General features: G+C 38.1%; 1 protein-coding gene across 1 annotated transcript in view; it reads right to left on the reverse strand.

Moving 5' to 3' along the window:
- Positions 1–407: 407 nt before the first annotated feature.
- The window catches only part of ZC3H12B (zinc finger CCCH-type containing 12B), a 30,324-nt gene continuing 17,455 nt past the window's right edge, over positions 408–13,276 (reverse strand). Inside the window, exons 2-6 of the mRNA XM_014887629.2 lie at positions 9,898–10,663; positions 8,035–8,174; positions 7,101–7,335; positions 6,905–7,011; positions 408–6,349 (exon numbers count right to left, since the gene is read on the reverse strand). Of these exons, the coding sequence (XP_014743115.1) occupies positions 4,929–6,349; positions 6,905–7,011; positions 7,101–7,335; positions 8,035–8,174; positions 9,898–10,499 (2,505 nt within the window). The 5' untranslated portion in view covers positions 10,500–10,663 and the 3' untranslated portion in view covers positions 408–4,928. The remainder of the gene's footprint in view (positions 6,350–6,904; positions 7,012–7,100; positions 7,336–8,034; positions 8,175–9,897; positions 10,664–13,276) is intronic.

A 13,276-nucleotide genomic window follows, 5' to 3' on the forward strand; every position in this document is an offset into this window, starting at 1 on the left:
AAAGGGATTTGCTCCTCTATTACTGCATTTAGCTGAATATGAAATTACTTAAATTAATTAAAATGCTCTATTTTGTATTGCAAACAAGCATAACAGTTCAAATAGGGATGTGTGGTGCTGGCACATACTGTACCATCTGTAACTTTTTTTCCTCCTTGGAAGAAGTGAATTTGGTAAAATCATGTGCTGTTACTGCTACTCCTACTACAGTACCCTTGATCAGCTGGAGTTACTGCCCTGTGTCTCTGTCATTATCCCACCAAGAGAATCTGGGATTTTTTCAGTCAATCAGCTAAAAAAACCACCAAGAAATAACTTGGATAGACTGCAACAGTTGTTTTGGGCAAAAGGCTTTTTGGGGGACTTGTCTAAAGAGGGTTGAAAAATAAAAAGCTAGAAACAAATAATCCAATGGCTCTCAGTTTTATTAAATAAGCAAAAATTTATATATATATAAACTATAACATATTTCATATTATTAAATAATTGTGCAAAACATTTACATAGCGCAGGAGGGGAACAGGTGATAGCCTACACTTCTTTTAGATTCTTGCAATTCTTTTAATACATTTACAAACTTTAAATACAGACCAAAATCAGCAGTATTGTATAATGACTCTTCAAAGGCTAACCAAACACTGGCATAAGAATAATTTATGTGATGGTGCAATTATATTTTTCCAGTTGAAATATTGCAGGAAATAACACTTAATGAGGGCTCTGTCACACCAACAAGCAGCAGGTACATCAGAGGAGTGTGAAAGCTGAATGCTCACATGGAGGTAACTGTGACAGATCTAAAGGTCTGACTGTTACAAGGCCTGGAGTACTAATGCTTCAGGTAAACTTTTGGCAAGTCAAGATCAAGTAATATTTCACCTTTGTAACAAAGTTTCACAGAAATGATGCATGTTCCTTCCCCTTAGTGGAGTTTTAAAAATTACAATAATTGAATGTTCCTGTTTGCAAGCTGATATAGATCAAGTCTGCATACATGTCACCAAGGATTTTTAACTTTATTATTTGAACAAAATGACAAAATGCATAATTTGAAACAAACTGGCATTAGAAGTATGTAGGGGGAAACTCACCTACTTAGATGGTTTTGGTTTTGTTTGGTTTCTTTCAATGAAGTTCCTTCTACTTGTTCTAAGCAACCATATTCCACACCTATTTTTAAGCATTTTTACAAAAGCTAAACAAACTCATGCTAGTAAATAAATTACATGCTGCAGCAACTCGAGCAGTGCCCACTCACCACTACAGAGATTTAAGAATACCACATACTGGTTTAACATCCATTTTCACTCATTTTGTCATTAAGACTTACATTATATTTGGGTCAACCAAAGAAACCCAAAGAGATTTATAAAATTTTACAACAATTAAACAGTAATGTTTAATTCTACAAATGAATAAAGCCAACTACTGCAGCTCAATATGACAACAACAGGACTAACAGCAGTGAAACCATGTACAATTTACTATATTACTGACATGTAATTCTTACAAAAAACATGAAATAATTTAGACTGACATCCCATAAAGCATTTGGTTTTTGATTTATGAATTTAAAGTTACACAGTTTTAAGTGACAAATTATGTGAAAGTAATATAGCTGAAGATGAAAGATAAGTAAATCAGAACTCCCAGAGAATGCTCTGGCCCCAGTAAAGCACTAAAATCTACTGCTCAACTCTTATTGACTGCAGTAGTCCATGATTTTACCTTCACAATTTTTTCCCCCCTCATCTAGAATTGTTTTTTCATGGATTTTATTAAAATATAGTTTCTAGAACTGTTCTTCTACAGTTTTAAAAACATTTAAATACCATGCTCTAAAAAAGAGCATTTATACAAAGTCTCATATTTACAATATAGACAGTTATGATCAGGTGTTAATAAGATCAACTCTTCCATGTAAGAAGAAATCCAAGCTTATGCGCTAAAGATTAATGAATGTGTCAGTGTTTTGAACTGTCTTGTAAACATATCTGAAAACAGGTGTGGATGACCAAATTATCACTTAAAGTAGTTGATCAGGAAGGACTACATCACATAGAAAAGTTTCATTACCTCTAAGGAGGACTAAACAAGCACAAAATTTGCAGATTATTTCCACAAGGCCACACTGCCAATTCTGTAACTATGCAGGAGAGATGCCAATAGCTTCTCAGAATAGGACAATTTGCCTTTGAAGTGCCTTAGGGAAATAGTATGCTGGGTTTGTATTCTCACAGCATTCCCATTGTTTAAAAAGGAATTCTTCCATGAGTAAAACAAAGGTTAGTGAAAATTAAAATGACTAGACAAATCCAACAAAAATGGATATCTCCATAAGCCACCCAGCACTTCATACAGAAATCTCTGTTGAGTTTTCCACATTAGAAAACATCAAAATCACCGACTAACCCTCTCTTAAAATAGCTTATCTTTACAAATGGAGAAAAATGGAACAAACATTTTTCTGCGTACAAATATTTAATTCCATGCAAGATGGAAAACATGAGTGCACAATAAACTTCATCTCATACCTAAATAATTTATAAATTAATTGGTTAGAATAAAATAGGGTCTATAGCAATTACTGTTACATTTTAAACACATGCAGATGAGTTAACAGCAACATTTTTACATAAAGTTTAGTGCAAGAATGTATCTGCTTAATAAATAGACTGAAGATACCTATGTAATGCTTTGAGGTGTACACACAGTATTTGTGCACATAATAACCTGGTTCTGAAAAGTTGTCCCTGTTTGTCTATAAACTACAAGTGCCCATTTTAAATAAAAAAAATCCATAATTACTCATGGGCTACTTCCCTGTGACACATGGTGTCACAAACATTGTGGTGAAAATGTAATACTGAAGTTAATCTAGAGATTATTTTTTTTATACACAGTTTTTATACAATCAAGAAAAAGAGATACAATTTGTATCAACAAACAAAAGGTCATTTCTGGTTATTTGAGGCATTGCTCTCAGCTGCTTATACCATGCAAGAGAAGAGAATAAGAATTAATTGCAAATTAAAAATATGAAATGTTTTCGAAAACTGGTCAAGAGTTAAATCTGTTTTCCCCTAGCTATTATAAGTGATTTAATTATTTTCCCCACTAACAGAGTGAATAACAAATTAATTAAAACTTAAGTTATTTTTAAACACCAAGTGTAAATACAGAATCACCTTCAAGTTACTTAATTTCAAATACATAATGACACAGTCATTATATACGTCACCTGTACCAACACAAGAAAATTTATCCTGTGTGAAATGATACAGTTATCAAATGTCAGTAAATTAACTGTAGTTGCACCCATAATTGTGGTTTCTTGTTGGTTCACTTGGTGGGTTTTTTAATATGACAGGAACCTATTTTGCACATGATAAAGAGCCCACAACATATTTTGAATCAAACCAACCACTACAGTAACACAAGTGGAGGAAATGATAAACTTTGTTTCTCAGACAAACAGATAACTAGAAAGCAGCATGCAAGCCATTATCAAAACACCAGAAACAACCCTGACTGCAGCCTCACGTTCTGTGTGTTTCACAGTAAGAAACATTTAGGCAGTGTCACACCTTCTCATGAAGAAACAAAAGGCCATAAACCAGGCCTTCTCAACTTTCATGAAAAAAACTACAGTAGAAGTCAACAAGTCCTAGCTCGAGACATGTCGAGTTAGTCATGGTTCAAAATGTTGAAATATACAGTGGATTCAAAAAAGGGCGTACAGTCAGTGCAGCTTAAAAAAACCAATAAACGCCTCTTTTGGAGACATTTAGCTACAAAGGTTCCCACCCTGAGCAAGGTACCAGTTGCGCAAACAATGCCACACAAAATTATCTCACCTGTTGAAACAGGAACTCTAAAAGCCTTCATGAGGCAAATGCACACCTTTGCGTGGATCTGAAGAGCAAAAACCAGGACAGCTTTGCCACAAACCCAAAGTGGAGCATCTCTTTTCAAGAACCAGCCTTCCCCTTCCACCCTTTTTGATCTTGTACAGCCACCTTGAATGTCAGGCTCACTCAAACACCATCCTTGCTCCCAGAGGAAGGACTGCAGTTAGTGTTGAACTTTCATGTTAACATCTAGTTTTTGCTGCTTCAAGTTGAGTAATCCAGTTTACATAATACTGACAATTTATTTTCAGCTTGTCTAGTCATTTGGGCCAGCAGCTGCTCACTGCACGTTTGAGAGGAGATTCTGGAGAGAAGCTACAGTAAAAGTTTCAGTTTACTGAATGGCACTCATGCCTTTACATTCCTTAATGTTTTGGTCCTAATTTAATTTGGCTTCTGTTGGATTGAACCAACATATTGAACAATGTAATAGTTACTCAAACTCTTGAGGGACAGTTCTGAAATTTAAGTACCAACAATAATGTTGACATTGAAAAACTGAAATCAGTTTCTCCTTTTATAAACAATTTAAATTTTTATCAAATTTACTTTTTCTTCAGTACTTAAGATGCCACTAGGCAGTGTCAAATGACAAAGCTGAAACCCTAGAAGTCATCTGGGTGTGTATAGAGCATACTTTTAGAGGCCGATTAGGTATTTATAAGCAAATTGTAAGTGTACACTAATACATGCATTATAATTGCTAACACTAATTTTGTAGTAACAGCTTTGAGACACTGATTGTGACATTATAGTTCTTAGTGAGCTATCCATGCAGCAAGGTATGCATTTCCTATAAAATACTATTAAAAATCCCTATATTTAAAATCTTAAAATTTGCAATACAATCAACTTTTATATAGTGCCTCAGCATATATATGATTGCTACTGTGTACAGAATTTTAAACTATCTTAGTAGAAAATATTTACAATAGATTGGCCTCTTCCTTCATGTAAGTTTTCCTCTGGGTCCTATGTGCTGTACAGGTTCATTTATCCAAAAGAGGCTGTACTGCTCTAACGCCCTGTTCTTAATTTGGCAACAATCATAGCTGCCAGCTGCTGTGCATCTGTCATGTGGGGATTCTTTTCCATCACAGAAAGGACAACATTTGGAGGGAAAATATTGCAGAGGTTCTTGTATGTTTGATACTGATGTTCTGGGATGATATGAGGTTCCCGTGGCTCACCACATATCCCAATCCAGGGATTTCTCCAGAGTTGCTCCATCTTCTCAGGCATGCTTCTTACCATGACAGGTTCATAACATGGCTGCATGAGGTTGTTACTCAGTGGGTACGAGTGGTAAGTGTAAGAGTCTGATGCACAGGGTAATGGATCCCAGCTGGCGTGCTGCTCTCGACAGAGAGGTGGTCGTCTCTGCCTTGTGGGGTTACTTTCATAAAGCCGTGAGTCAGAAATGCTGTCCATTCTTGTCATCACCAAGGCACGGCTTGGTTGTGCAGTTGATGGATGAACATTTTGAGGCACAGGGTATTCTCCTGGACAACTGGACCGTGCTCCAACAACTGGATGCTGGGCATGTAGGCCTAAGTGGGAAACTGACTGTTTGCGAAGGGATTGCTTAGGCTCTTCAGTTCCATAACTCTGACCTCTACTTAAGGCTTCATGGTAACCATGAGGGAAAGGCTGAAGACGATTTTTCGATGGCAGTCTGTGGCTCTTCACATTGTCTTCTGGACTGGCATCTGCTACACCCAGATACAAGTCATTGTAAGAGGAATAAGAATCATTACTTGTATGGCTTAAGCAATTGTCAGGACAGGGGCTTGAGTTTCTAGAATACATCCCCTGGTCCATATCAGCCCCGTAATAATCTGAGTTACGGATACTATTTATGCTTAAGTTGGAGAAATCACTGAGTAAGGAGTAATAGCCATGGTCCCCCAGTGACTCGTATTTGGGATACTGGTCAAGATAGCTAACTGAGGTGCCATGGCTATTGGTGACTAGTATAGGAGGATATTGCACACTGGACATATGTTCCAGTGAGGATTTCTGATGTACGAACTGTGAGGAACCTGGCACCGGGCTGCTTGCAGAACGAGTATTTAATGCACCAGCTGCATGGCTTTTTGGTGGAGGGAGCGTTGGTACACTTAATGCAGAAACCAGAGACGGGACTGAGCTGGCCTCGGACTTCCGGGCTGCTGATAACTTTTCCTCAGGCTCCACAGCTACTGACCTAATGCTTGGATCTGACTGACGTTTTGGGGCAATGCGTTTCACTTCAGAACTGATTTCTCCTTTGGAGCTGGATGGCCCTGTGCCACATTTGGCCAAGGCTCCCTCACTCATAGTTTTCACAGCAGATAATTTGGCACTTATTCGAAGTTCATCCGCTACTGACCTTTGAGGCTGGTTTGCACGTTCTGGGTGGTAATATTTACATTTGTGCCCATAGGTGCACTTTTTACCTGGAAGAAAAGGGTTTTCAGGTTAAATAAATCAAAAACTCATTAATACCACCAGTTGCTGTCTTTTTTCTTTACGTCTTTCACCATTTTTCAGTAGTAGTATTTCTATATTAAACCCCTAAGGAATAATGATGTATTTGATATATACAGGCAGTCACAGACTCTGCTGCCTGTACCCATGTCTATCTGCATCAAAGGCAAGACATACCATTTTTCTTCCTACTGGTGATTTCAATAATGGCAACATACACACAGTGCTATATAAAACAAATCAGCTTTAACACAGTTTTATTAATTACGAATCTCCTCCCTCGAATACAAACCAGAATAAAATAGCAAAAGCTGTATTACCCACAAGGTGTATCTGGTAATCCTTAATTTTCTGCTACACTGTTTTTATAAATATGTGTATGAAGGGTATAAAAGTGGACATTGTGCTTGGATGGCAACATGCAAAGTGGTACATTTTTTTGTCCTGGTAATGACAAGATGTTAATTAATTGCTTGCTTCACCTACCTTTAAATGCAACAAATGGATCTGACTTGGGCACTTACCATAAGGACACGGTTGTTTCTTATGTTCAGGAATAACTGGCCTTTTTCTTAAGAAATTTTCAAGGCTTGGACCATGGCGTCCTAAAGGATCATCTGGAGGCATAAATCTAAGGGAGAATAAATGAAATGTGATCAGTTTTTTTCCTGAGAATGCTGAATGAGCAAATTCATTTACTTTTGAAGACAAAACCCGTACTTGTCATTCACAAAAGAATACATTAGCAGCCGCTCCTCTATGAACTTCTTCCATTCTGGTTTTTCATTTTGAAGATCACGATAGTTATCATTTGACACAATGATGCCATCTGAGTCGAAAGCAAGTTTCACAATGAATCGATCATCATAGCAAACTACTCTTCTTCCCTGAACTCTCCGAGACGGGGTGAATACAAGAATTTTCTCTTTCTCCAATTTACGTAAGATTTCTTGATCTGTAAAAGAATTTTAGTTGAGCAGCTTTTTAAAACGTTTTAAAAGAAAAAAATCAACGTTTTATTATGAAAATTCTTGCCTTTTTTGTCTGACAAAGTATCTTGCAATTATATTCATGTGCAGTCCTCATTATGATTAAAAAACACCTAGATGTGGATTTTATTTCTGAGGTTTCAAAGCACTGAGTAAATATTCAATATTTGAACTTCATAACCACTCTGTAGCCATGTACCCTTACTCAGTCTTTGTGAATACATCAGGAACTCAGATGTTACTGTATTACAATAGCCTTGTTAGCCTAGAGTAAAATGCAAGGAATTTCTGTGTGTCAAAACACATGCTGCCTATTCAGTGTTCAAGATAACCCTACTGAGTCCCTGGCCTGCTACTACTTATTTTATGCTCACCCAGCAAATATAACTCAGTTCCTGTATGCTCAATGTTTGCAAATGGGGAAATTTCAACTACTGCTTCTCAAAAGTGTTCAAACCATCCAATAATGTTACAAAACCCACATCATTGTTTACACATGCAGATATTTAAATGCTTGTTTCCTTACCAGTGAAACATTTGTGTTTGCAAACAAACAGTTGAGTGCAACATCACCACATCCACAGCCCAGTACTGCGACCCATCAGAAACACGACAATACTTTTTTTTTTTTTTAACCAAGGGGTTGAAGAAAATCTTGATGTTACCTGTAATTGGTGCATCAGGTCGAGACTGTTCTTTTCTCCATGCAGGTACAAACACAGTGATATCCTTATGTCCTTTTTCCAGAAACCAATCAACAGCTAGTTGAATTCCCCGGCAGGAAAATCCTTCCTTGTTCCCATGGCTGAAGAACATGCAAGTTTTAGAAACAGCAAGGACAAAAGTTACATTTGGTTTTGGTTTTTGTTGTGGTGGTTTGGTTGTATTTTTCTTCTAAAGCTGCCATGGTCAAAGTATATAAGGAAAACAAAGTCTGTAAATTTTATTAGGCCTCCTTATATAATTGGAAAAAGACAACTGTACAGAGATATTCAGCCATCAGATTACAGAAATTCTGCTATCTAAAAAGTCTATAAATGGTGAAATTTTCCTATCCCCAGAACAAAAGCAAGTAAACATGAAGTTTTTCAGTTTTTTTCATTTTAATAGCTGACATAATGAAAAATATCACTTTCCCTGACAAACTGAGCTCACCTTAAGTAGCACCATAAAACACTATCCCATACTCAATACAACTAAAAAAACCTTCATTTTCTTAATACACTGAAAAAATAATAATTCATATCACAAGTTGTTCTAGAGCAGAAGACTGATACTAAAAGAAGTTTATTGTATGAACACTACCTGAAGAAATCTTGGTATCACTGATCACTAAACAAATTTTAAATAAGTCCCTCATTAAAAAATCATACTTACCCAATGATAAACAAATCACTGGCTAGCTGAACTCTGTACTTTACAAACATGTTCAGAAGTGGCATGGGACAGGTGTCTCTTGGGTTAGTGTTGACCTAAGCAGCCAAGTGTATGTAGAATATCCTGAGTCAGAAGGGACCCACAAGGACCAACAGAATCCAACTCCTGGCCCCATGCAGGACACCCCAAGAATCCCACCATGTGCCTGAGAGTGTTGTGCAAACATTTCTTGAACTTGGACAGGCTGGATGCTGTTACCACTGCCCTGGGAGCCTGTTGCAGTGCTCAACCACACTCTGGGTGAAAAATCTTTCCCTGAGATCTAACCTAAACCTCCCCTGACTCAGCTTTGTGTCATTTTCTTGAGTCCTGTCACTGGTCAGAGAGTGAAAAGATTGGTGCCTGCCCCTCTGCTTCCTCTTGTGAAAATGTTGAAGAGCACAATGAGGTCTGACCTCCATCTCCTCTTCTCCAGGCTGAACAAACCAAATGACCTCAGCCACTCCTCATAAGGAGTGGCTCATCAGTGTCTCATAAAGCCTCATAAGTGCTTCCCCTCCAGACCCTCCCCCATTCTCGTGGCCCTCCTTTGGATGCCCCAAACTACACTCAGTACTTGAGGCAGGGCAAGCAGCATAGCCATGCAGGTCAGCAGGTTTAGCTCATGCATTTATCCCTGTTCTGATACAGCTAAATTGGTCTGAATATGGAGCAGGCTCAATCATCAAGAGCTCAAATAGCAAGAATTGACTGCATTTCATTACCATACAGTACATGTCACTTTAGAAAGAACCAAGTTTTCCTACTCTACTTGGTTACTTTCCTTTAATGTCCAAAACCAATTTTCAGTATTGTTCAAGGACGTCAAAATACTAAACCAATCCACACAAAAGCACATTACAAATGCATTGCTTGAACAAAAGATTTGAGGTCAGAACTTGGATCTAAAACAAGAGCAGGGGAACTGGAATATGGATTCCATATAAAAGAGTAACAGCATAATTAAAAGCCTACACTCAGGAGTTCATAAAATAGATGTATTATCAGTATAACAGTCTACATGACTTAAAATTACTTTGCCATCAATATTGGTTTTTTCTCAAATATTTTAGTCATTTATTATTTTCAAATATTGTGTCTGGGAGACCCACCTCATAGCGACATTGCTTCCATCAATGACAATTGGCCTCAAGTTATCACTGTTATCCACCACTTCATCTTCCAGTGACAATTCAGGGCTTGCTATTTCTTTTGGGCAAGGGCCTCTTGGCACCAGAGTACCAGTGGTACTGCTGGCAGTGCTTTGTCCCTCTGATTCACTTTTGTTGCCAAGTCTCACAAGCTCTGCTAGAACATCATTGATGAGCGCATCTGCTCCCAACTTATTCAGTACAGCCTGGATCTGATCTCCTGCATACCCAAGCTTTAAAGCAAAATCCATTTTAGCTTGGTATTCCTTGTCCAGATTTGTTTTGCATTCATCTAGCTTCAAGTCTTGTGTGATACTGCTCTGTGAAAAACTTGGGCGATCCAGACATGGTGACCGGCAGAGCGGCCGATGGGGTTTGGTGGAAACCTCCTTCTCTCTCCACTGAGCACTGCCTCTGAAGTATGGTTGCTCAGGCTCACTTTCTGAGCTCGTCCATTCCTCAGACTCAGCACTGCATTCCCCCGCATCTTGTTCCACATTTCTGTCTTCTCTGGAGTGCCTCTTCTCCATTTTTAGCTTCCCTACCATAGACCAGGCCGTCATCACGTTCAGCTTCCAGCCAGAGCGCTCAGTTCTCTTTCATTTCCAAAGCCACCTGGAATTTGTGCTCAACTGCATCATGTTGGCCAATTAGAAGTTTACACAAGGCTGGAGCTAATTTGCCTTGCTTACTATATTCTGTCATAAGCAACACCAACATGAAGTTCCTTTAAAAAAAAGAAAAAAAAATTAAAATTAGGTTTTCATCAATTCTGCAAAATATTCAACTACAATGATTTTGTTTACAAGTCAGTAGATGTTCCCAGTCATTCACATTTCCATGTAAATAGATTATAATAAGGCATATAATTACACTATCTCTGTAATCACAAACAAAATTCTCTTTCCCTTTCTCAGTTACTTTACCTACCAAAAAAAAGGACAATTCCCATATAATAAGCTTAGAGCTGGAACATATTTTCTCAGCAATATTTAAAGATAATAAAACAGAACAGGGTGAGCTACCATTTCCACTAGAAACCTGTCTTCTATTGCAAGAACAGCCTGTCTACACTAGGAACAACTGTGCAGTGTTCCAGTATGCATAAAATTTGACACAAACCGTTTCAGCCTCTTTCAATAAGGATTTACTATCAGAACCAACAAGTTTACCTAGCAAAAGTATCTTCTGGAAAACAAAACAGACATTTAACAAAATAATATAAGCCACAAAAGAAAATTAAAAGCATCACCAGTGTGCATGTAAGTCAAAACTTATTCATTTTAAGTTTTCATATCCTTTTGGTTTTAGGTAGTAAATGCAGAAGATCACAGCACCTAATATTCCACTCACACAATCATAGAATGGCCTCTTCAGCATTTGTGAGAGGCCATCCCTAATTCCTTTGGGATCATTTACAGGTATTTCCCTGCTGCTTCCTTGAGTGCTGTGTCTCCTGGTTCCTCTCTGACACTCAGAAGCACCTCCCTTCCACTGACGAATCTAGTTCAAAGCTCTGAGAAACTTTTATTTCTTGACTATTTCCCTACATTAAATGCTGGGTTTCTGTTGCCTATGGGAATATTTCAGAGAAAACAGGTCTAGAAGAGTGATAAAATTTGATAAGAAAAACCATAAAAATGTCAAAGGATCTCTGAGACAGGTGCATATTGGCCTAAAAACAACCAAACCCCCTAAAATTGTCTCAAAGTGAAACTAAGATTATTAACCTGCAAAACCTTTATATAGTAATATATAATTACCATAAGCAGGCAAAACAGTAACATTCTATCAGACTGCACTCCAATTTATGCAAACAAAAATGTTCACACACGCAGAGACAGCTGCTCAAAAGCCGAATTTCCTTAGGAAAATGCTAAATACTCTCACCTAAAAAAAAAAAACCCTGAAAGGTAAGGTTTTGAGTCAACCAACATTATTTTTTAATAAAGAAGAACCATACCTTTTCATATTTTCATATTATATTTCTGTTTTGTCAGCCTGGAGAGAAGGAGGCTCAGGGGACACCTTATCACTCTCTACAACTGCCTGAAAGGAGGCTGTAACCAGGTGGGGCTCAGTCTTTTCTCCCAGGCAATAGGGCAAGAGGAAATGGCCTCAAGCTGTGCCAGGGAAGCTTTAGGTTGGACATCAGGAAGAATTTCTTCACAGAAAGGGTTGTGAAGCACTGGATGTGACTGTCCAGGGAGGCAGGGGAGTCACCATGCATGGAGGTGTTCAAAAAACAACTGGACGTGGCACTCAGTGCTCTGGTCTATTTGACAAGGTGGGGACTGGTCAAAGGTTGGACCCAATGATCCTGAAGGTTTTTTTCCATCCTAAAGGATTCTGTGATAGTCTAAGTCCTTTATGTCATATGAAATAAAAGCACAGTTTCCTTGCATTTGAATGGAAATTCCAATCTTAATTAGTTAGGTTTAAGTTAGACTTAAAAAACTGCTGCTCTTTCATGTTGTTTATTCAAAGAGTATCCCCCTAAATACTCAGGTATTATTTTTACAGTGCTCTATTTTCATTCCAAGTGATTTTTCTCTCACATAGCACTAATAGCAGTATATTTACAACCCAAGTACTTGCCAACATAGATGTATTAATAGCTTAACCTGGAATGGATTTTAATTAGGTCTCATGTATAACCTTGTACCTTGACAAAAGTAATAAAAAAAAAGGATATATAAAAGTGATTATAAAAGAAGGTTAAAAAAACAGGTTATCAGCACACTGCAGCCACAGCTTACAAAATACTGAAGGAACAATTGAAGCAATGAAGGAACACTTTACAATGCATGTGGTAAGACTAATTTTTTTCTAATTATTGAGACTGTGCTGCTTTGGCACTGGACAAAGAACATCATGATTATGTTCATCCAAGTTTCAAGAGCTCTATTCTTCTTTCCCAGTTGTCATCTCTCTAAGGACAATATCACAAGAATGTTTTTGGCTTTTGCTAAATTTTTCATCTTGAAACCTCCATTCTCTCCCCTGACCCCTACAATGTCTTTGATGCCTCCCCACACTATCCAAGTCGTCTGCAGTCACAGAATACTTTTTCCTGGCAACCCACAGTCCCTGTGTCCGGGAGATGGCCCAGGCAGCCCCAGGCTCATGGTGAAGGGTGTCACCCCCAGAGCACGGGGCTGGTGGCTCCCTGTGACAGCCCCAGAGGAGCCTGTGCTGGGCCATTTCTCTGTGTTACTGGAGCTCTCGTGCTGGCCATTGCAATCTCAAGCTCCTTTGTGGTTCTGAAGATGAGCTTTTATCACACATTGTATCATTTTATTACAAACATTTCAGGCAAGATGCATTTTTATTACTATGT

This window comes from Sturnus vulgaris, chromosome 14 (genome assembly GCF_052056855.1).
Source record: "Sturnus vulgaris isolate bStuVul1 chromosome 14, bStuVul1.hap1, whole genome shotgun sequence".
Taxonomy (NCBI): domain Eukaryota; kingdom Metazoa; phylum Chordata; class Aves; order Passeriformes; family Sturnidae; genus Sturnus; species Sturnus vulgaris.